The sequence below is a fragment of the Hyla sarda genome, chromosome 2, assembly GCF_029499605.1.
Source record: "Hyla sarda isolate aHylSar1 chromosome 2, aHylSar1.hap1, whole genome shotgun sequence".
Classification (NCBI taxonomy): domain Eukaryota; kingdom Metazoa; phylum Chordata; class Amphibia; order Anura; family Hylidae; genus Hyla; species Hyla sarda.
In genome coordinates, this window is record NC_079190.1 from 73596572 (window position 1) to 73622414 (window position 25843).

Sequence of the window (25843 nt, forward strand, 5' to 3'; positions counted from 1 at the left end):
TCCGGGCATGCTGGGAGTTGTAGTTTTGCAACATCTGGAGGTCCGCAGGTTGGAGACCACTGGCCTATAAAATGTCTGTTATCTGTAGTCTACTGCGGTCAGCATTATCTTATAGACTAGTCCCCATACACATAATTTCTGTGCTACTTTTTGTATTTTGATTATGAACACCAGTTCTTCTACCTTCATGCAACTTTTGAAAGTTTAAATGTGACACCTCTAAGCTGTGTTGTCCGTTCGCATAGAATTGCTTCCTACCATTGCATACTGATAAACATATACAGTGGTCCCCCAAGTTACAATATTAATAGCTTCCAGGATGACCATTGTATGTTGAGACCATAACTCTATGGAAACCTGGTAATTGGTTCTGAAGCCCCAAAATGTCATCTAAAAATAGGAAAAAGGATTAAAGAAAAATAAGTAGATAACTAATACAGATAAAGCAAATCCTTACATATAAAAGTAAGATCTGCTGGTAGCTGTAAATCACTGTCTATATCAGTGTTTTCCAACCAGGGTGCCTCCAGCTGTTGAGAAACTACAACTCCCAGCATGCCCGGACAGCCTTTGGCTGTCCGGGCATGCTGGGAGTTGTAGTTTTCCAACAGCTGGAGGCACCCTCGTTGGGAAACACTGGTCTATGTAGAGGACGGAGGCTTCTTCAGGGTCCTGTACAGTACACGCAATGTCCTAAAGTAAAATGAAGCCGCCCTTACTTGGTGTCCAAAGGAGCAGCTAACCCTGGCACAGGTAAATAGTACAGAACATGTAATACCTCCCTGTACTGTTGGGGGGCGCTACCAGACAGGAATTCAGTGCATGCGCTTCAGTACTACATGCACGCACTAATACAGGGGTTTTACCAGTGAAATGCCCATTCTGATTGGTTGGTTCTTCCAGCCATTGACATGTTTCGCAGATCTGGACTGTCTGTACATTGTATGTTGAGTCTGGTTTCAAGTTACGATGGTCCAGAAAAGACCATCATATGTTGAAACTATTGTATGTTGAGGTCACTGTAATCTATTTTAAAAGCTGAGTAACAACCAATATGGCTCCAGTCCCTGCTACTGAAGGTGTGGTCACGCTTTTCCTAGTGTCTAGCAACCTGGCCTAGATAGACAATAAAAGCAGAGGTGTCATTACATCATTAGCATAGGTGTTTAGGAAAAGTTGTGACAACTTTCTGGTATGTGTCCATTTGCTGTTTGCTTTGCAGTAATGAAGAACCTGAGTGACAAGATGGGTAGTGGCAACACCTAAATTAACTTTGCATTCTCTCCTGTGCCTGTCTGGGTTTTAGCGTCAAACAAATAAATTATATTTAGATTCAAAAGAAGATAAACAATGGGAGACGCTGATGCTGGGATGCAACCCAATGGCATAGCATAGTACACAGTAATCCAAACCATTAGCGAGAAATAATACAAACACAGAAAAATAAAAAAACTGATGAGGTAGATTTTAAAAGCACATCCCAATCTTAGAACTGTAACAATAGGACGTCTTGTAGGTCTAGGCATTGAGAACATCCAGGGCTCCCACACCGCTCAACCAGTCCACCCAATTATCTCTTATAGCGTTATGCCCCTTAGGGTTTTAAACTCCCTCCCAAGCAATGGATGATGGTGTTTGTGCTCTAGCAGGTTAATTTAGACAGCATTCAGGGGCCATAGCAATAAACATGTGGCTTTCATGAAACAGTAAGAATAAGACCGATTTGTGTGTGTGTGTGTGGTGGGGGGGGTGGGGGGTTAGGCTTTTCTGGTTTATCGATGAGTCAATCCTTGGCATGAATTTGTGTGAGAATTATAATCTATATACAGGTCAGCAGAATATTTGCTATATATCAGCATCATGACATGAGCATCTTTGCGCAGGTGCTGTTTCGAGCAATGTATATGTGAGATTCTGTTACTGATAAGGAGTTTGTCCCTGTTACATTTTTATCTAGACAGGTAGCATCTTGCCTTGAACACTCCTGGGAAGATTAGTCAGGTCCCTCCTGAGAAATATACTAACCCTTCCCTGTTTAAAGGAAGCTGCACCTATTTCTGTTAACTGGTTACATGTTACTGAAGGGTTAACGTAATTAGTTTAGCAACTAGAAAAGACAGTGATTTGTTGTGTAAATCTCTAGCGCTACGTTCAAACTGATATTGGTCTCAAACATGCATAAAAAAAGTGCATCAATGTGGCAGATATCAAATCACCCTAGCATTTTGTAGGCCTTACACGTGGTGGTGTTGCCAGGTACACAATGAGATCCCGTTATTAACTTTGTTTTAAATTCACAGTAAAACTGACATTCCAGCTCTGCGTGTAAAGAATTCCATGATTTGAGGCTGCTTATACATGGCATGTTTGTCTACCTCCCCATTACTGTTTTACTTGACTAGGTGTTACTGGTTAAAATGTCGGGTTACAGTAGTTAATAATTCTGTGACCTTCTCTATAAGGTTACCTATTGTGCTCTTTATGGGTGGTAGAAACAAGACTTGGTAGAGCATGGCAATAAGACATTCCTGAAACCTTGTGAGTTTACCTGGAAGATGACTGGCCATATAAGAGCAGGACGAATAACTAGAATACGGATGAAACATTTGTCATTTGTAAGAAAGCAACCACAAGTTCATACACTGCATGATATTGCAACTTGACTCCATTAAAACCATTAAGGCTTGGCTACAATACCCCTCTTCTTCTACACCCAATATACGGTAAATACCATAGGTGATTCACGATTATGTTTAGGTTTGAGATTTTTTCCAAATATCCTTGATTTAGTGGAATAATCCGTCCATCCCAAGACATGCTTTTTTTTCAGGCGGAATAAGTCTGCCACAAAAGTGTGCTTACGGGTAGCTGTGGTTAGCACTGGGACACAGTGGGAATATGTAAGAGTATACAGCCCACCACCACATCTACAGGACTGTCTTTTGGAATGGATATTGGTTGGCTGGTGAGGAACCAATATCCAGATTACAATCTGCAGCAGATTCTGTATGTGTGGAGTCTTTTGGCCAAAAACTATTCATGCCCTAGCCACATGATGGGCCTCAATGATGCCAACACTGAATGCCCACCTGATTGACACAGCCACCACATTGGTAATGTATGGGAGCCAAAAGCCTTGGCTCTCTACCTTGTTTGTAGTGGGGGAGCACTGTCCTTGTTCTCTTTATAGCATGATGACTTGTTTCAGACAGCATCAAAGCAAGGAATAGTTCCCCTTTAATCACCCCTCTTTTAGTTCTATAGACCTGTATATTTTTTATTATATTAATCGAAATGAAAACTATATAACTTTGGCAGTCTGGTCAAAAGGGAGAAGTCTCTTATGCCCAGGCTTCCAAAATAAAAACAGTAAACATTAACTTACATTCTGCCACTCCCCCGGCGCTGCCAATATTGCAGTCCAGTCCTGTTTTTTTATATATATATATATTTTTTTTTTTTACTTTTGGAAAACTGTAAGCCTGTTCACCCACACTAAACCCAATACTGGGTTATAGTGTGGGTGAACAGGAGTCCGAGGGGGTCACTTACGTAAATATGTCCAGTAGGTGCTGAGATATGTCCCCCAGAAGATCCTCTGCTAAATGTAGTGAAACACACAGGGCTCCGCCCACAAGTTACATATGGTCTGTGACTCCACTTCACTAGGATGTGGAGTCAATGTATATGTAAAATAAGTGTGCTGAGCCCTGTGTATTTCACTAAATTTAGCAGAGGATCTTCTGGGGGACATATCTCAGCACCTACTGGACATATTTCAGTGACCCCTTGTTGGACTACTGTTTGCCCATACTATAACCCAGTCTATTGGGTTTAGTGTGGGTGAACAGGCTGACAGTTTTTCCCTTTAACACTGCAGCTCAGCTAATCGTCAGCCTCAGCGATGTCCAGTCTCGGCTGGTGATAGGCTGAATGGCAGTGTCACATGTCAGGCACAAACGCTATAAGAGGACTTGACAACAATATTGGCAGCAGTGGCGTAAGATTTAATTTATTTACTTTTGACAGCCCGGGCACAATAAGTATGTGTGTGTGTGGTATTTTTCATGTGTATCTCACGATTTTTTTTTTTTTTTTTTTTTTCCCCTCACTTGCACAGATATCAGAAAGCAGCTGAAGAGTCCAGCCAGGATAAGAAGAGACCTGTAAGTAACCTTGATGTCATGCATATTAGCAGGTGTCTGGATTTGTCATTAGGGCACAGATCCTTTTGTGTAACTGGTGACCATACATAAATAGTAACCCACAGCACTCTCATTATGGCAAGTAGTTGCTTAGTTGCAAAGGGAACTAATTAGTTGTGCCAACCGGACAATCTGTGCTACCTGAGAAGCAAAGACCAAGTTTTTAAACAGCTTGGGCTGCTTTCACACTATAAAAATTTCATCAGTTACAAACCTCCGTTAGAAAAGCCCTGTTAAACGGCTATTAAACAATCCCATTAAAGTCTATATGGGATTTTTTGATTATCCGTTATGACCTGTTATAGTCCGTCATGAATAACTGCAGTTAGTTGTGACGGAAGAAATAACGGCACATGCATTAATTTTTCGTCAATCACAAGAAACGGGTAAATTAACGTTCGTTATTTTTAACATGGAAGTCTATGGCTGACGGATGAGCCTTTACGTCCTCCGTTTGCACCCAGTTTATAATATCAGTTATTACTTCTGAGCATGCTCAGAGGCGACATCAGCAGACTCCTGCAGTGCTGAGGGACGACTACTACTACTACTACTCCTCCTCCATCATGGAACAGACTTGTTTCCATGATGGGAGTACAAATTCGCCGTCTGCGGGAGTCTGCAGACAGCTGGGGAGGCTACATTAGTGTCTGTACTACTACCCCCATCATGGAACAGTCTGTTCCATGATGGGGGTTGTAGCACAGGGGCTGAGGCATTGATCCCACCGGGTTTCACTTCTGAGACCCGATGCGTTCCAAAGTTATTAAGCAGGGGAGCGGGCGGCAAGCTCCACAACCCTGCAATGTATCAGTGTGCTTTAACTTTCATTTTTGAATCCCCCCACGGGGAGTCCAGAATGGTCAGTACCGAGGAGCCATTCAGGGCTCTCAGCTGGAGGTTTAAAAATCAATATTGGGAGTAGCAGGGGCCTAAAAGCACTGTGGGGGGCAACATATATAGCGCTGCAGGGGGGGGGGGGGGGCAGACATATAACCTATATATCTAGCCCCCCAGCAGTGCATTAAATATAACCCCCCCCCATGCATTAAATATATGCCCCCGCAGCACTTGTATATGTGCCCTCGCAGCGATATATGTGAAAAGCACTCTAGCAGCAGCATCGGCTGATGCCGATAGAAATACTTTTCATAATTAGCGCTGCATTGGCATAGGTATATAGAAGCGCTGTGGGTGGGGGCAGATAACTCTATGTCTGCACACCCCAGTGCTTCTATATACATATATCCATGCCGCCATATGAATGAAAAGTATTTCTATTAGCAGCGCTTAGTGCCGGCACTATGCACTGCTAATAGAAAAACTTTTCATTCATATGGCGGCAGGGGTATATGTATATAGAAGCACTGGGGGGGGGGGGGGGGCAGACATTTAGCGTTATCTGCCTCCCCCCCCCCCCCCTTACAGCGCTTCTATATACCCCTGCAGCGCTATGTATGAAAAGTATTTCTATCAACATAGAATGCTTCTCACATATAGCGCTGCAGTGGCATAGGTATATAGAAGCGCTGCAAGGGCACATACATGCGCCGGCGGGGGGTATATATTTAATACGTCGGCAGGAGTCATATCTAATGTGCTGCTGGGGGGTGAGATATATAGGTTATGTCTGCCCCCCCTCTCTGCAGCCTTGTATATCTTTCCCCCCACAGCGCTCTTAATATAGATTTGGCCCCTGCTAGTCACAATGTTAATTTTTAATCTCCCGCTGAGAGTCCTGATTGGCTCCTCGGTACCGACCATTCAGGGCTCCCTGCGGGGGATTCAAAAATGAAAGTTAAAACACACGACACATCGCAGGGTTGCAGAGCTTGCCACCCACTGCCCTGCTTAATAACTTCAGATCGCATCAGGTCTCAAGTGAAACCCAGTGCGATCAATCCCTCAGCCCCTGTACTACAACCCCAATCATGGAACAGACTCTGTTCTATGATGGGGGTTGTAGTACAAACACTAATGTAGCCTCCCCAGCTGTCTGCAGACTCCCGCAGCCAGGGAATTACTAAAACAATCATGGAAACAAGCCTGTTCCATGATGGGAGTAGTAGTAGTCCCGGCTGTGGGAGTCTGTAGGCAGAGGTGTTTGGTAGAGATGAGCGAACTTACAGTAAATTCGATTCGTCACGAACTTCTCAGCTCGGCAGTTGATGACTTTTCCTGCGTAAATTAGTTCAGCTTTCCGGTGCTCCCGTGGGCTGGAAAAGGTGGATACAGTCCTAGTAGACTTTCCTAGGACTGTATCCACCTTTTCCAGCCCACCGGAGCACAGGAAAGCTGAACTAATTTATGCAGGAAAAGTCAGCAACCGCCGAGCTGAGAAGTTTGTGAAGAATCGAATTTACTGTAAGTTCGCTCATCTCTAGTGTTCAGCCATACATGAGGGATAACGGGTCTTGACAGATGAATATTTATTCAGCCGTTAGCACCCTTTATTTTATCCGTTATTAAACGTCTGTTTTTTACACACAAAACGGATGTTTAATAACTGATGAATGCTCACAGTGTGAATGCAGCCTTAGTTATGGAAATGGTTGGGCAGAGTGATAGGCTGGAGGAATGTTGTCTTACCAGAAGTACCTCAACTCGAATAGATCTAGTAATATCTAATAAACTAGATACAGGGCTGATGAGCCGATTTGGAAGTATGTGAAACACACACTTGGAATTCGAACAACCCGAATCTCCATTCTCCTTAACTCTGCTGTCAGGAGTGTTGGCACACCTTAGATACAGTCCCACAAAATCACTTTCTAGTAACTTTATTCTTGTGGGCAACTTAAAGGGTTACTGTGGAAACCTTTTTTTTTTTTTTTTTTTTAAATCAACTGGTGCCAGAAAGTTTTACAGATTTGTAAATTACCGTATTAATCGGGGTATACCACGCACTGGCCTATAACACGCACCCTCATTTTACCAAGGATATTTGGGTAAATTTTTTTTACCCAAATATCCTTGGTAAAATGAGGGTGCGTGCGTGTGTGTGTGCATGTGTATACCCTGATGCACTGTTTCTGACCCAGGAAAGGCAGGGGGAGAGAGGCCGTCGCTGCCCGCTTCTCTCCCCTCCCCTTGCCTTTCCTGGGGTCTAGAGCCCTGGCTATCGGCGCCACTGCCCCATTGCCTCCCCCATCCCCGGTTTTATGATTACCTGTTGCCAGGGTCGGGTCCGCACTGCTTCTGGCTCCGGTCCGTGGTGCTTCTGGCTCCGGTGTGGCGTCTATGCGTCGTTGCTATGCAAGGACTAGTGACGCAACGTCATTACGCCCCCAAAACCATTTAAGAAAAAACTGACTCTCCAAAATCCCATTGTCGCTCCTTCCCTTCTGGGCCCTCTAGTGCACACATAGAGCACTTCACATACACATATGAGATATTTCCTTACTCGAGAGAAATTGGTTAAACATTTTAGGAAGATGTCTCTCCTTTTACCCTTGTAAAAAGTAAAAAACTGGGTCTAAAGGATCATGCGAGTGTAAAAAATGAAAATTTCGAATTTTCTCCACTTTGCTGCTATTCCTGTGAAACACCTAAAGGGTTAACAAACTTTCTCCATGTAATTTTGAATACTTTGGGGGGTGTAGTTTTTATAATGGGGTCATTTGTGGGGTGTTTCTAATATGAAGGCCCTTCAAATCCACTTTTTTGTGAATAATTTGAAAATTGCTGCTGAAATTTGAAGCCCTCTGTCTTCTAAAAGTAAAAACATGTCAACTTTATGATGAAAATATAAAGTAGACATATTGTATATGTGAATCAATATATAATTTATCTGGGATGTCCATTTTTCCTTTATAACCATAGTTTCAAAGTTAAAAAATGCTAAATTAAAAAAAAAAAAAAAAAAAAAAAAAAATTCATCAAATTTTGGAATTTTTCACCAAGAAATTATGCAATTATCGACACAAATTTACCCCTAACACGAAGTAAAATATGTCATGAAAAAACAATCTCTGAATCAGAATGAAAAGTAAAAGCATCCCAGAGTTATTAATGCTTAAAGATGGGTCAGATTTGCAAAAAAGGCCTGCGTCCTTAAGGTGAAAATGGGCTGGGTCCTTAAGGAGTTAAAGGTAATCTGTCAACTCAATATTGTGCTCAGAGCTGCAGACTAAGTTATACCTTTCTCTTAACTGATGGCTGGTTGCAAAATTATAAAATCAAGTTTTCCTTCCAAGTTTAAAGGAGTACTCCAGCGCAAAATAAGTTATCCCCTATCCAAAGGATAGGGGATAAGTGGCCCCCCCGGGATCTCCTGGACGGGGCCGCAGCAGTCTGCTGGAAGTAGTTTCGTCCCCAGCAGAAAGCCGCGGCAGACACGTGAAACGTAAAAGTCCAAAATAGCTGCGTTTTTTTTTTTTTTTTTTATATAACATTTTATTCCCCAAAAAATTATAAAAAAAGTATTAAAAGTTTTATATAGGCAAATATGGTATCAATAAAAAAATACAGATCACAGCGCCAAAAATGAGCCCTCATACCGCCGCTTATACGGAAAAATTTAAAGGTCTTCAAAATAGGGGGATTTTAAACATACTAATTTCGTTAGTTTGCCTTTTTTTTTTTTCTAGCGTAATAGAAAAGTATGTTATGGGTATAATTTTAATTGTATTGACCCAAAGAATAAAACATGTACCGTATTTTTCGCCGTATAAGACGCACTGTTTCTTCCCCAAAACTGGGGGGGAAAAGTCGGTGCGTCTTATACGGCGAATACACCCCTATCGCGGCGGTCCCTGCGGCCATCAACGGCCGGGACCCGCGGCTAATACAGGACATCACCGATCGCGGTGATGCCCTGTATTAACCCTTCAGACGCGGCAATCAAAGCTTCACCGCGGCGTCTGAAGGGAAAGTGACACTAACCCGGCTGTTCAGTCGGGCTGTTCGGGACCGCCGCGATTTCACCGCGGCGGTCCCGAACAGCCCGACTGAATAGCCGGGTTAGTGCTTACAGAACACTGGGAGGGACCTTACCTGCCTCCTCGGTGTCTTCTCCGTTCAGGGATCCCCTGTATGGCCGGCGCTCTCCTTCCTCGTCGTCGCGTACGTGCGTCGGCGTGCGTAACGACGTGATGACGGCGACAGAGCGAGGATACCCGGCCGGCAGCAGAGACGTTCCGGAGCGATGGGGACACGGCGACAGCGATGGAGCGACATCCAGGGCAGCGGTGACTGGTCCGGATCGGCGGGGACACGTGAGTATTACCTCCTATGCAGTGGTCTTCAATCTGTGGACCTCCAGATGTTGCAAAACTAAAACTCCCAGCATGCCCGGACAGCCAACGGCTGTTCGGGCATGCTGGGAGTTATAGTTTTGCAACATCTGGAGGTCCGCAGGTTGAAGACCACTATTAGGTTCAAAATCTTAAATTTTTTAGATTTTGCACCTAAAAATAGGGTGCGTCTTATACGCCGGTGCGTCCTATAGGGCGAAAAGTACGGTAACTTTTACTGTAAATTGTACAGCGTGAAGACAAAACCTTCCAAAATTTGCAAAATTGCAGTTTTCTTTTTAATTTTCCCACAGTGTTTTTGGTTGCGCCATACATTTTATGGTAGAGTGATGGCATTACAACGGACAACTGGTCACTCAAAAAACAAGCCCTCATACTAGTCTGAATGAAAATATAAGTTATGATTTTTATTTTATTTTTATTTTTTTTGAAGATGAGGAAAAAACACAAACGTAAAAATAAAATTGAGTCCTTAACCCCTTAAGGACTCTGCCCATTTTGGCCTTAAGGACTCAGACAATTAAATTTTTACGTTTTCATTTTTTCCTCCTCTCCTTCTAAAAATCATAACTCTTTTATATTTTCATCCACAGACTAGTATGAGGGCTTGTTTTTTGCGCGACCAGTTGTCCTTTGTAATGACATCACTCATTATATCATAATGTATGGTGCAACCAAAAAACACTATTTTTGTGGGGAAATTAAAACTAAAAACGCAATTTTGCTAATTTTGGAAGGTTTTGTTTTCACGCCGTACAATTTATGGTAAAAATGACGTGTGTTTTTTATTCTGAGGGTGAATACGATTAAAATGATACCCATTATTATATACTTTTATATTATTGTTGCGCTTAAAAAAATCACAAACTTTTTAACCAAATTAGTACGTTTATAATCCCTTTATTTTGATGACCTCTAACTTTTCCGTATAAGCGGCGGTATTGGGGCTCATTTTTTTGCGCCATGATCTGTACTTTTTTTTGATACCACATTTGCATATAAAAAACTTAATACATTTTTAATTTATTTTTTAATAAAATGTATAAAAAAAGTAGGAATTTTGTACTTTTTTTTTTTTTTTTCCGTTCACGCCGTTCACCGTACGGGATCATTAACATTTTATTTTAATAGTTCGGACATTTACGCACGCGGCGATACCAAATATGTCTATAAAAAATGTTTTTTACGCTTTTTGGGGGGTAAAATAGGAAAAAACTGACGTTTTACTTTTTTATTGGGGGAGGGGATTTTTCACTTTTTTTTTACTATTACTTTTACATTTTTTTACATTTTCGCTGCGGGCGATCCGATCGTTCATTTAAATCGCGAACTGCCGCAGATGCCGGGATCTGTATTGATCCCGGCACCTGAGGGGTTAATGGCGGACGCCCGCGAGATCGCGGGCGTCGACCATTGCTGGCGGGTCCCTGGCTGCGATCAGCAGCCGGGATCAGCCGCGCATGACACGGGCATCGCTCCGATGCCCGCGGTTATGCACAGGACGTAAATGTACGTCCTGGTGCGTTAAGTACCACCTCACCAGGACGTACATTTACGTCCTGCGTCCTTAAGGGGTTAAAAAAAAAATAATTCTGCCACACCGTACATATAGTAGCTGTGTATCGCCAGCAGCATAGCTGCGTTGCTGCTCCTGGTGCAGTGTATCTCGAAATAACTATACCAGATGCTGTACCCGATGGCAGAGTGATTCGGGTACAGCATCCGGCTATGCTATTTAGAGACAGCAGCAAGGAAGCATGCAGCTCTGTGTGTTTTATCATTCACAGAAAATCACCTAACGGTGCTGGCAAAACTGTACTGAACTGCCTGGCACTATACTAGGCTGTGATTTGCACTACAATCTGTAGATGGCATGTGGAGGGATTACTGATTCATTGAAGGGGTTAATCATGCACCGGCTCAGCATAGAGCTATTTTTTTAAAGGGCTACTGGGAAACGAAAGAAGCGATCTGGTTGTTGTGGGCACTGTACCATTCTTCTACACAAGTTTTGATAAATCTCCCCCTATGTGAGCAAAAAACACAACAAGGAAAGGGTTACACATTGAGCTGCTGCTGCTGAAATATTCCTTGACTTATGCCCCCATGCACAGCGTGTTCAAACTGTACTTTTGATGTATGGAGGACCATTGTGTTGGCTTTCTACTGTATAGAATATCATGTTCTAAGCTTCCCTACAAACAGGGACATGCTAACTTATATGGATACTTTCTGAATCTCTTATCAGAAATGATTATACACCCACATGCACCCAAATTTTATAGGTATACATATTGGACTATGATTATAATAGAGCAGCATGCACAGTGTGACCCCCCCCCCCCCCCCCCTCATTGTACACCATTGTCAATGGGTTTCACCATTGGTACCAGTCATAAGACCTGGCAGAACATTGTGGCTGCTTACAACATATGATTTAGTATAGAACCACAAGGGACAATTTGCGCTCTTATTCATCCCTATGGTTGTTATTGCTTTGTTAATGTTGACTTTAATAAGGCCATGTTCACATTGACGAAAAATGTGTGGAATGTAAGCCAGAAAAAATGGCTGACTTTCGGCACACTTGCTTCATTCTGCAGCAGTAGGACCACTTGGTAATGTCTGATGCTAGAATTTGGATCTCTGTGGCTAAAAACCTGCTGCAGAAATTCCACCAAGTGCATAGTTCAGCAGAATCCCATTGAAATCAATAGGACTCTGCTGCAGCAAAATTTTTAAGCTGAATTACTGCTTTGAAAGTCCGACTTGTGAACAGAGCCTTAAAGGGGGGGTTCTGGGTTTATTTAGAAACTGTATAGAACCCTCTTAGGCCTGCTTTAAAAAAAAAAAAAAAAATTGCATGTGTGTGTGTTGGCACCCTTGTCCGCCCCAGTTATTGTGCTTACATACCCAGATGAGACCACATGTGCTCTCCCTGCTCTGCTGATGATGATGATCCGAACCAAGTCACTGGCTGCAGCAGAATTGGAATGATCTCAGCAGAGCAGTTTGGGTAAATACTGACTGGACGAGGTAATTATGGGACTTTATGGTTTTTAAACAAATTGGAATACCCCCTACACTTCCAATAAAGCTGTCAACGGTAACATTACAATGGGAATGCACGCTTTGAATTGCTGGTAGTTTCCAACCCAGTGTTTAAATGTAGAAAGTGGAAAACTCCCCTGCTTAGAACAAGTCGGTGACTGGAGCTGGGTGTCTTATCAGTTCTGAGAAATGGACTTCTCATCAGTAAGTCAGCATTTGCCCTGGAGCTGCTGAAAGCTGGATGAGACCATTGTGCTTGATGTCTTCAGTGCAGAGCTTGTCTGATTAATCACAAGACATTAGCATGTAGCCTGGTGGAGATAGGTGACAGACATTCCAGGGATGGACGTGGGGGGTATGAGTAAGGACAGGGAGCACTAATCCTATGGACACTGATTGCTTTAGAAGTGACATTTTCTTATCTGATAACACACGACTTGGGAGAATAAGATTTCCCCTTTGCTGGCCTACCTAAAGCTGCCTTAATTTAATATAGGAAAAAATAACTCAAATCAGTGACATTATTAATAGACATTAGTTTAATACTTCAAATACAGACTCTTTTCCAGTGTTTTCCAAACAATGTGCCCCCAGTTGGGCATGCTTGGAGTTGTAGTTTTTTAACAGCTGGAGACACCCTCTTAGGAAAATGCTGCTTTATTCTATAGAATAACTCATGATCAATCTTTCCTCACTTTTATCCCCCTTAATGGTTTTTGCAAGTTAAACATGGCTGAAAAGGTACTGACTGGACACTAAATGGGCTGCATCACCTCTACGATGCATGATCTCTCTAAAGCCTTGATCTCCAACCTCTAGTGCTTCGGCTGAATCAAAACTACAGCTCCCAGCATGCCTCTACTGGGACATGTAGTTGTTTGAGTTTGGCCTGCTACGCTTTGAATTCGTCTTATTCTTCCCTGGTAGGGTTAGCCTTGTAGCTAGCTCTTCAAGAGCTGGCGCTATGCTTGTTAGCATTTGTTAGGGAAGCTGCCTGGGTAAACTTCTGGTGGTCTTGCGTTTTTGTCAGCCATGATGCAGTTTCTTCAGCTTGTAATGAGGTGAGAGACTTAGGGTTACAATCCCGATATAGCTGCTAATCGCCTCTAATTCTATAAAGCCTGGCAGGCTGTCACTGTGGCTACACTCCTGCTAGAAGCTCCTCCAGGCAGAGGCCGCAGTCATGCAACGAAAACAGGTAGAGATCCTTTCGGTAGTGGTTTATTTTACTTTTATTTTTTTGGGGGCTTCTGACTTTCCTGCCTATTCTCACATGCAGTTTTTGAGCTGCATACTGGTTTATGATGCAGTAATCTCTAGCCCACATTATGGCTGTTTATTTGCCATACTTGCCATCTCCTTCTGGCTTTGCTCAGGAACTTGTTAATCACACCCCAAATCTTACCTTATGCATGTGTAACTTTATGGCTGTCTACTTGCTCACCACTCACCACTGGCACAAAATTCTAATATTTTCCCGTCTGACACTGATTAGTTACCTGTGTTAAATAACTATCTCTGAAATGCTTTACAATTTTTATTTCATATTTTTTTTTTCTCATTGTTAACTCTTCTGTCAGCATAAACAAGACTGAGGGAACAAAGTAAATTCTTTCCTTTCCCATTTCATGTCATGGCTTCTTCCTTGTTACATGAGTCACTTTCTCATAATTCTTTTTTTTCCCCTTGTTCTTCCCATCTGTTTGCCCATATAAGGATATCCTCCCTTTTTTTCCCTTAAACTTCCTGCCCAATCTTTCTCCGCCTCTTATTCCCCCTGGGCTAAATGCTGTTTTTTTTTTTTTTCCCCTCCTTCCCCTCTACATGTGGCATAGACCAATAATATCTGAGCAGCTGTCTGGATGTGGATCTACCGTCTGTTGGAGACTTTTCTTTACTTAGCCTCTTCCTTACTCATTCACTTTATGTTCTCCCTAGAACACAGAAGCTCTTCCGTCCTCTTTTAATCGAGGATCCCTGAGCGTGTTAAGGAAGAAGTGGGAGATCCCCGGTCCTGTTGCTCGGACAGAAATTAAGCACAGCAGCAGCTTTGCCGTAAGGCAGAGAGTCAGCAGTCCTAAGATTGAAGCAGTACCTGCTGTCCGCTCTGTGGTCGAAACCACCAAGGTCCGCTCTCCAGTGCAGGAACAAAGCCACTTCCGCTATCCCAGTGCCTCAGAACCTCACTCTTCCTCCACTGAGGTCGAAAGCATGGAACAAGACTTGGAGTCTGCAAAGTTGGACACCCCTGAACCTTCTCCTAAGATTGAGAAGTTCAATGTCCCTTTAAACAGCCTGAAGATGATGTTTGAGAAAGGTGAAGCTGCCAACCACAAGGTAAGAAGGAATCCTCTGTATGTAATGTGACTTCCCTCATCTGTATTACTTAGCAGTGGCTGGTGTAACAGATGGGACAGCGGACCCTCCAGTGTCGTGTTCCCCGGTAGAGAACTAGCCTTCTGATCACTCAGCACTTGTGTATCTGCCAAACTCTTCTATGAGCTCATACAGCTGTCCAAGGCTGCACAGGAAAACATGGAGGGTTTTTTTTCTACTAAAACTTGTTTATAGCAATAACATAATCATTATTGATGTTGTTCTATATAAAGCCTCTTCTCTGGAACTACTACCTCAGCAAAAATGCCTTTTTTGTGGTGTTGCTCTTAAGTTAGAAAATCAATGACTAAAGATTATGAATCCCCCAGCCCTCCCCCCATCTCTTGTGGTTCCTGTAACTACTCCAAGGAGATTACACTCTGTATAACATCCATGTCTGCGGTAAACTTCCACCTGATGGGAAAACAGACATGTCAGCACTTTGGGAATGAATCAGCTTGTGTGAGCCGCCTGTGATCAGGAAGCAGCCGCATTGTGAGCTCACTTTCTTTTCCTGTGTCTTTTTTTAAAAGCACATTGGATGGAAAACTGTAACCAAAGTGGATATGTATATTGTTGCTTTCTTAGTTTGTATACTTTGTTTCCTCTTGCAAAGCTGGATTCTGTCCTTTGTAGCAAATGCTATGACCATGATCTGTACAGTTGTAAAGCTTAGGACTGAAACCTAGGAAAAAGCCCGATAGAATACAGACCAGCCATTTTATGGTTGCTTCACATGAGTGTAGAAGTATACGTTCATAACATACATTTCAACTATGAATGTATTATCACAGTCCAAAGGTATATCCAGCTCACCCCTAGTAAGTTGCCACTCCTGCGCTGCGGTCCCAGCCCGGACTAGGCTGTAAGCATACGGTAAGAATGTCCAGCGCAGCAAAGGCTCAAATGCAGGTTCTCTTTATTCTGATACGGCAGTACAGGTAAAATGAACAGCAGTGACGTGTTTCGACCGCCTAGGCGGTCGAAACGCGTCACTGCTGTTCATTTTACCTGTACTGCCGTGTCAGAATAAAGAGAACCTGCATTTGAGCCTTTGCTGCCCTGGACAATCTTCTTCTTAATGAATGTATTATGGATGAAATACCATCAGTACAGCATCTGTATTTTTATACTGGCTGCCTTGTTGACAGAAAATTGAATTATGCTTTGAGACAAATGCAAAATAAATGAGATTATATAAGGGTGCAATATTGATGAAATATGCATGCATTCCTATTGACATCCCTATTGGGCTATACAGAAGTAAAAACTCTTCAGGTATTGACCTGGTTATTGTAGTACATCCAGGACTAATGCTCTTAAAAGCTGGTATAGCATAGAGTTGTCACTCAGCTTTCCCAGACTCCCGAGCAGTGTGGTGGTTATACAAGTCTTTCCCTCACAATGTGGTTATAAAAATGTGGTGTTGCATTGTATCTAGTAAATGTGGTTTGAAAGCTCCAGCATTGGCAATGTTGGTTGTCATCCAGCTTTCTGAGGAAAAACACATTAGGCTGCATTCACATCTCGTTTCGTACATACGGGTGCTGGATCCGGCGGGGGGAGGGGCAAACCGGGCACTCCCGTACCCCAGCCAGATCAGCCCGTAAGTCCATTTACTTTAATGAACCGCCAGTACCTGACCGGAGTCAAACGGTGACTCCGGTCGGCTCAGTTTTGACCCGTATGCGGTTTCCTGACCGGACCTCAAACTGTAGTATACTACGGTTTTAGGTCCAGTCCAAAACCGCATATGGGTCAAAACTGAGCTGACCGGAGTGACCGTTCGACTCCGGGCGGCTCATTAAAGTAAATGGACTTGCGGGCTGATCCGGCTGGGGTATGGGAGCACCCGGTTTGCCCCTCCCCCCGCCGGATCCGGCACCCGTATGTACAAAATGAGATGTGAATGCAGCCTTAGAAACTGCATATAGTTTTACCTTAAGTATAGGAATGACATTGGGCCCTTTTGGTCTTCAGAATTCATAGGGACTAGAGATGAGCGAACTTACAGTAAATTCGATTTGTCACGAACTTCTCGGCTCGGCAGTTGATGCCTTATCCTGCATAAATTAGTTCAGCTTTCAGGTGCTCCGGTGGGCTCGAAAAGGGGGTTACAGTCCTAGGAGACTATTTCCTAGGAATGTATCCACCTTTTCCAGCCCACCGGAGCACCTGAAAGCTGAACTAATTTATGCAGGATAAGTCAACTGCCGAGCCGAGAAGTTCGTGACGAATCGAATTTACTGTAAGTTCGCTCATCTCTAATAGGGACACATAGTAAAATAAGATGGACTCTGAACAACTAATGGCAGTAAACAGAAGCTGGATTAGCAATTATTAAAGTCCTGGAAAATGGTTCTGTATACACAATCTACATAATGGTGCTTGATGGTAAAAGCCACTAACTTGGTATTCTGTGATAAGGTGCAAAGTTCTTACCCTGGAGGTAAGCCCCCCTACCTCTGGACCCCATTGTAGCTGTTATAGTTAAAGGGGTAGTCCAGTGGTGAAAAACGTATCCCCTATCCATAAGTTTCAGATGGCAAGGAGTCCGACCGCTGCTTTTCACCCCCTCCCTGCTGGCCAGAGATCGCGTGTTGACTTCCGCCCGAATCGGTGGCCGACGCGCTCACTCAATACATCGCTATGGCAGAGCCGGAGATTGCCGAAGACAGCACTCCAGCTCTACCATAGAGTTGTATTGAGGGGGCATGTCAGCCGCCACTTCGTGTGGTGGTCAACATGCCCCCTTCCCGCCGGCTGTCGGGGCTCCGTACAGATCGTGGGAGGCCCCAGCGGTCGGATGCCTCCCAATCTGAAACTTATGGATAGGGGATACGTTTTCACCACTGGACTACTCCTTTAACAGCTTAGGATACGTTTTTTCACCACTGAATATCTTCTTAAGTCTCTGTTTGTGGCTTTGCTGTTCTGTTTATACCAGTGGTCTCCGACCTGCGGACCTCCAGATGTTGCAAAACTACAACTCCCAGCATGCCCGGACAGCCAAAGGCTGTCCGGGCATGCTGGGAGTTGTAGTTTTGCAACATCTGGAGGTCCACAGGTTGGAGACCACTGTTCTATACCATTGTGCTCCAACCTGTGGCTCCCCAGATGTTTCACAACTAGAACTCTCGTGCCCTTAAATCCTTTTGCTGGAGGACGCTTTCTGTATTTACTAGTAGTCATGTAGAATGTTATCTGCCCTCATAATCTCCTTATCTCCACCTGAAATATTTGCATAGGTATGTGTTCACATGTGGGAATGATTTAGTACTGGGGGGGGTGGGGGAGATGAGGAGGTAAATGGAATTTTCATATATTTTATTCCTTCTACTTCCAGCAAGGTAAAGTGAAAATGAAAGTCTAGTGTACTTTAAGTCTAACAGAAGCCAGTTAAGTGATTAACCAGCCATGGAGCAGTTCATAGGTTACCCAGGCATTGCCCATTCCCAGCATGCCTGCCTCCTGATAAGAGATTCCTTGCACAGATAATTGCCCGGGTGTGTCTGCTTCTGCCTGGCAGGAAACCTAATCCATTGACTTATGTGTGCAGGCCTTTGTCCAGCAGTGGTCGGTGCCCTCCGTGCGGCCTTCCTATGCTATCCCATTCTCTATCTCAGGCTCTGGTTACAGTGCCTAAAGCTGCTATATATGAGGTCATAGACAGTAAATTCCCCCTTCCCCCACACAGGCTCTTACAGCAGGCATTGGAGTAGTACTGGAGATGCTTAACACTTTGTGCTCTGCAACACTGGGGCATTGTTTCTTCGTAGCTTCATTATGAAAGTGAGAAGTGGTATAATGGCGCAGTGTACATGCCTGAGATCCGCTTTTATTCGGCTCTGTTTTTTCAGATGACAAGGAGCAATTATTTGGTTACTGATTAAAAAAAAAACAGGTTAAACTATATCCGAGCCGGTTATGGATTTTTCAGGTTTGCAAAATATAACAATGCAGATCATTTGTATGACAGGTGCCAGCTAAAGGCTGGTTAGGCCAAAGTCCACAAACGAATAGTAATAAATGGCACTCCAGTGCCAGACGTTATGAATGGCCTCCTGGCCTCACAGGTATATAAAAAGATCAGCCCCCACTTGTTCACACCTTGTTTGCCAATACACTACAAACACATTTATAAGGGGCAGATGTTACAGTTGAATGTGGTATGTGCTTAAGGTCCCCATACCCTTAAAGCATACCGGTTACTGAAAAAACTTGCAATGTGTTAGACATGTCACAAATGTTTGATCGGTCAGGGTTTAAATGTTCAGAATATAACAGGCAAGGAGAGAAATGGACGGGTGAGTCAGAACTTGCGGAGTATACACTTCTCCCAGCTCATTCTTGTGCTCACTTGGGGTCTGGACATGAAGACCCCTACCAATAAAAATTCCCCCCCCCCCCCCCCCAAATGACGGGTTCACTTTTGTCAAGCTTGCCAAACTTGAGCAAATTGGCAAACTGGCAAATGTAGAAGTCCAGTCTCTCTCCAGTGACACATTGGTCCGTATTTATCAATCAGCCTGAAACCCTAATTATCAGGTTTTTTTTTTGTTTTTATTTCCCCCAAAACAGCCAATCACAGCTCAACTTTCACTTTACAAGAGCTTAAGATGTCAAAGTTGAGCTGTGATTGGTTAAGGGAAAAACCAGACAACTAGGGTTTCGGGCTAATTGATAAATAAGGGCAATTATGTTGGGAAAGAGAAGAATCGGGAATGTTGGTTTTCAGCTGCCGGACCCTTTTTGTTCTCAGTGAGCAAAGGATTGAGAATGCATGAATCACCTCATACATATGAAGCAGAGCATGAGGGGTATGAGAAGATCAGGAGAGAGGGCTGTTAAAAGTTTAGCCTTATCCTTCACTGGATGGGGAACTGCAGATTAAGAATAAAGATGAATAAAGCAGAAATAAGCAAATACACTAAAGGGTAATGTTTGTAAAATAGTGCAGCATAGGCTATTCGACTAATGTAGAGGTTCTTGTGTATACCTTGTGCTTACCTCTTGTTGTTGTGGCAGGCATGGGATAGTCTCCATTTTGAATGCAAATCAATCACTGAAATGCCTGGATAATGCTGCTTACACTTCCCATGAATATTCACGTCTTATCAGGCTACTGGCGCTGGATATAGCTGTAAACCAAATATACTTCCATGAGGCAAAAGTAATTTGCCATAAAAAAAAATACTCTATTCTTGAACAATATGAAACGGCAACTGTGCTGGAATAAAACAAATGGCACTTTACGACAAGTGATATGGCGGGGGGGGGGGGGGGGGGGGGGTGAAGTCAACCTTTTTTTGGTGGTATGTTCACAGGGCACAAAAGCAATCATTTGAAGTGCTGAATGGCCCAGAAGGGTATTTACTTCAATGGGAGCTTTAGCTCTGAAAAGTGGCACATTACTACTTTTCAGTGCATTTCCCCATTTCACATTGAAGTTATAGGGAGCTGGGCTTTTGGCAGTGACATCAGAATGTTCTAGATGCCAAAATCTGCTTGTTTTCCATGTCCAAAACTGCGTGTTATGCTCTTGTGAACGTACCTTTCAATATCCTGCTGACGGCTGCTTTTCACTGACTGCTAACCTAATTTATTTCATTGCTTGGATGATGGCTGCCTATTATATTAGAAATCCATTCTGCAAAATGTATGCTTGACAGATTTTATCAGAGATCCTTTGTACAGCCATACATAAGATGTTTGCCCTGGAATGTAGGAATCCCTCTGTAAATAGTTTATTTCTTATCTTTCGATCCTATGTTATTGCCCAGAGCTGCATTCACTATTCCTCTGGTTGCTAGAAGAGAAATACTTGTCTCCTCTTCAGGCCAATCCCTGTGAAATTAGTTTTTTACTTTTTTCTATATAACATTTTGCACAGTTGCTCGTTGTTAAGCTGCCCATACCTTTCAGATGAACACTTGTTCGACAACTGGTGTCCTTCTTTCCTCCCTACATACTATGCATACATCTGTTCTAAATGGGGAGAAAGAAGAAAGCTGATGCCAGACACTGTTGTTGCCATATTGATATAGGTGGCTAATCGCAAGAAAACGGACTCTGCACCGCAGTCTTCAGATAATTCCATATACTGTTAGGAAGTCCTCAGCTACAGGCCAAAATTGTATGTTCCTTGTTTATGCTAGCACCACCATGACTGCTATACTAAGTCAGTATAATAAAAATCCACATCCACAAAGAAAACGTGAGAATCTTGCACTCACCATTTAGACTTGAGACAATTCACACTTTGTTCCTGCACCTTACCTGTTCAACCTGCTGAATAAAACACACAGGATGGAAGATGGCAGGGGAGAGACTGACAGCGGGGCGACACTGTTTCGTGCCTGTTTGCGCTTTCTCAAGCCCTTAGTCTCACATTAGATGGTTGACAGGCCAGGGGTGTTAGACAATGTGAATATTATGGCCATCCTACATTCTGGGAAGACAGTAAACAAACAAGGAATGCTGGGAGATTTGAACTCCTGAAGTCTGCAGGGCTCTTAATGTAGATTTGGGCACTTGTATAGGCAAGGTAAGTTTTAGGGTTAGAGTGGCCATGGGCAAAATTAAGTGGGGCCACGAAAGTCAAAATTGTGCACTAAGCAGATTTGCGCATTTTTTGGTCTTTTAAAATACCATAAAAATTTTATATGAAAAGCGATTGTAAAGTCCCATTAAAACAAAAATGGTAGTGATCACGGCACAAAAAATGACCCTCATACATTTCCGTATACAGAAAATTAGGCATAGGGATCAGAATAGGACAATTTTAAGCATAAATTTTTTTTGTACAAAGTAGTAAAATAAAAATAAAACCCATATAAATGGTCACCATATGGACCTACAAAAGTGTCTTAAACCAAAAGGTGCACTGCATAGAAACTGTAGCCCCTAAATTTTACAAAATGGCATAATGAGGTTCTGAATCAGCCTGTGGCATGACACGCCATGTCTGCTACCCATGTCCCCACTACAAGCAGCCAATGCTCTTTGTGGCAGGTCACCACAGGTTTGTGGCGCCTGATCTTAAGGTGGTGATGGTTGTTATGGAGTTCCATGTGCTCTGACGTTTCCAAACTGTCTCTTCAATATACATTCCTTGCCTCCACCTTACTGGTCTGTATTACTGGCTACTGTGAGTGTGCTGCCGAGGCCTCAGATCTTCCCACTTGCCTGACTCCCATCATCCTGACAGTTTTGAGAGAGAGAGATGTTTCCTGGACACCCCATTACATTGAGGCACTTCTGATTTTTAGGGTTTGGCACCCCTTAATTCCACATTCACCTTTTTCACTAGCAAGACGTTAATGGGGCTGTAGGATTCCTCAGACCTCAATAGAATTCAACCATAGGCTACTATTCTGTTAACAAGGCAGCAGAACTTGAATTCTGAAAAGGACCTTTGCCGCTGAAGGTAGGATGTAAAATATTGGCCCAGATTTAGTAAGATTGTCTGTCTGGCTTTCAAAATCCCTTTAGTGAAAGCAAAAGCCTAATACGAACAATCTGCGTGTGTGTGTGGTTGGCTTTTGGAATGTGTCCCTGCCTTCCAATGCAGCATTGAGAGAACTTACCCTGTTTTTAGGGTTTCTAAGCTGCTTTGTTCCCTGTGTAAAATTAGGAAAACCAGTTGAACACATGACAGATCTGTTGGAAAAACTCATAAAAAATAAATTCTACATAGTGTTTTTTATAATTTACACAATGACTAAATACACAAGGCGCAGAGAAATTTGGTCCTGCGTCAGACCTAGCTTACGCATGAATTATTCACCCAGCTACAATAATTACAAATCATAAGATCACCAAATAAAGTGTCTTAGGGTGTGCTTAAAATATAACTTTTATTCTAAGTTACTTGTAAAATGGGAAACAAAAATATGTGTACTTGTGTATTTCAATCACCAAAATTAACATAGGGATCACTGACAAGTATGGGTGGGTAACCTTAGGTGTGCTCTGCTTGATTCAGCCAGCACAACCTGGTACAAATCTTAGTCAGATTTCCTAAAATAATTCACAATATCGCCGACGCGTTTCTACCAGTTGTTGTACTGGTGTCATCAGGGAGATGAATTATCATAGAACTATCATATAAAGACAATTTCATATATACAGGACAGAGCTGTTATATAGGTAATGCCTGATATCCTGTAAGGAAAAAAGGCAGGTTGCCTGTAATAAAAAAGCCACAGCGCTCTCCCATTAGAAACCATCCACAGTCCCGGATAACCGATTTGGTCCACCTGGGAAAAACAAGTACAAAGGGACCCTGTCAGTAGTCAACAAAAAGAGAAAGTCGGGGAACACATAATGGTTCCCTATCATTACTCACGGTTTCCTATGGCGGTCAGGTGTCACGCACAACCTGCTGTGTCGCAGGGAGCTGTAAGTCCACAGCTCTGCTCGCTCTGTGTGGCGAGGTGCCGGCGTCTGACATCACTTCCTGTCAGCGACCAGATACACGCGCACGCCTCCATCACTTCTATTAAAAAATCCTTCCAATAGTTATTAGCTTCTGAAGTTTTCTGTCTAACTGCTCAATGATGTCACGTCCCGGGAGCTGTGCATGATGGGAGAATATCCCCATAGGAACTGCACAGCTCCCGGGATGTGAGTCATCAGAGAGCAGTTAGACAGAAAACAACTCTACTTCAGAAGCTATAAACTATTGGAAGGATTAAGATTTTATTAATAGAAGTAATTTACAAATCTGTTTAACTTTCTGGAGCCAGTTGATATATAAAAAAAAGTTTTGGCATGTTTGAAAAACACTGGGATAGAGCATGTCAGACACTGGGCTATATTTAATCCTTGAGATCACATTTCTGTGACTACTATTGCTCCTGTACTTCTGTGCAAGGTGCATCCACCGATAAGGATTGATGGCTATAGGTCACATTCCTCAGTGTTTAGAGCAAGCTCCTTTTTAGCTGTAGACTCTGAATTCTGTTCTAAAGTGATGTCTAAATTCATTAACAGGGTTTTTAATTTTTTTTATTTAATTGCTATAATTCTTCTGTGGGACTCATCGGAAATGGCTAGATACAGAACTTTTAGGGTCCTGTGGATCAAACATGCTTGTCACCTGCCTTGTGCATAAGTGTTTCTGGGAAAAGTCTTTTGAAGCCCTATTGCAAGGATGGTTGAGTAGTCTAAGGGTAAGTTCCCACCTGGCGCATACGCAGCGTATTTCACGCTGGGCAAAATCTGCAGCAGCAGCAGGAAATGACTGACGCATGGCTCCATCTCCAAAACTCGCTACACACATAGGTCTGCTGCCGGAAAGCTGTGTGTGGATATGGTGAGCGAGAGATACGCAGTGTATTTCCTGCTGCTGTTGCAGATTATGCGCAGCGTGAAAAACGCTGCGTATACGCCAGGTGGGAGCTTACCTTTTTAACCTGCAGTCTTATTTCTTTCATTCATTTGTCATCTCTCAAACTAAAGTAGATTTGTGAGATGAAAAGACATAGAATGTAATGACTTTAGGATCAGTCTATACAGGATTGGTTTGCATGTTTCCAAGAAGGCACTTGTGTAGGAACAATGAAACAATATAAGATGTTTAATTACAACAAATTCTAGAGTTATATACATTTTTTTTTTAACTTATTACACTTGATCTCAAATTATACATCAAAGAGAAATTTATAACACAACCCAAAATACATGTAGAAGTGTATGCCTCACTAAGCCAGTCCAAAGGCCCACTGTAAGTAGTCCACAATAGTAAAGGCAGCACAAAAAAATGTACCTTCTGTATTACTCTACAATATTTCGGTTATGTAAACTTTTTCAGGCCTGAAAAATGGGACATTACTGTCTTTTTAGATTTGCTTTTCCTGTTACTACACATCTTATGTCTTTAGGCAGATTGGCACCATTTGCTCTGACAGTGTACATTGCAATAGTGATGGTAACATAGTTTTCCTTCACAAAACCTAATACACAGGTTAGATACAACTTTCTCTGGTCAAAAAGATCTGTCTGCCTCCCTATGTCTGACTGAGATTTTTTTTTTTTCTTCCTATGATTAAAGCATCCTCAACGTGAGCCAGGAAAAATAAATGTTGGCCGATTGAATACTGAAAACCACATCACAAATGAAGACTCTGATGCCTGCTTCTCTGAGAAAAGTAAGTTTGTGTGTTTTTTTTTTTTTTTTTTCCTAACCCCCCCCCCCCCCCCCCCCTTTATTCCTTATAGTGGAAGCATTAGGGTTTGTGGAGATCATGGACTGCTTTAATTCAATACACACCTGTAGGTGCTACACTAGCCGATGTATGGTGCCTTTGAGACCCATATAATATGGCATGGATGTGAGTTGGTGGTAGAAAACTGGCGGTCAATAGAATATTGTCAAATTTCCATTTACATGTGGCCTTGCTAAAGCAAGCAGCAGATGTATTTGCTGAAATCCCCATAGACATGCATAGGACTCCCAGCAACTGCGAAGTTGCCAACAGCTTTAAACGTATCCTGCCACCCGATGAACATCTGAATTGCGCTTTAAGCTGTTTAAGATGGTAAAATGTAGACTGCGGAGTGCAAATCACTTGGGTCACATCTTTCTTGTAATCATTACACAGAAGTATGCAAGCCCCTATTTGCATTTTTTTCAGTTTGTTTGCTAAATTGCTTAGTATGCATGTATGATGTCCTGGGCACCTGTCACATTGGCCCATCTTTATGGGCAGCCGTGCCTGCTACTGTTCACTGTAGTAAGCTAGAGTATGAACGGATGACCTATTTCAACTTCACTTGGCTTCAGTGACTTTTTGTGCTTTAACTGATTTTTGACAAGCATTTTAGGATGTTTACCATGTGCTCACATGTTCTATCTGAATTCAGCTGAAGATTATGGTATCTGGCATATGTATTAGCTTAAACACATGCAGAGGCATGCAGCAAAATGTAAAAATGTTCTTTCAACATACC

At 42.8% G+C, this 25843-nt stretch overlaps 1 protein-coding gene across 5 annotated transcripts in view; it reads left to right on the forward strand.

Moving 5' to 3' along the window:
* The window catches only part of LIMA1 (LIM domain and actin binding 1), a 68171-nt gene that overhangs the window by 26224 nt on the left and 16104 nt on the right, over positions 1-25843 (forward strand). For 4 of the 5 annotated variants that reach the window (XM_056562080.1, XM_056562079.1, XM_056562083.1 and 1 more), the window contains exons 3-5: positions 4121-4166; positions 14450-14848; positions 24945-25041. In XM_056562080.1, the coding sequence (XP_056418055.1) occupies positions 4121-4166; positions 14450-14848; positions 24945-25041 (542 nt within the window). The remainder of the gene's footprint in view (positions 1-4120; positions 4167-14449; positions 14849-24944; positions 25042-25843) is intronic. The other variant, XM_056562084.1, reaches the window with a different exon arrangement.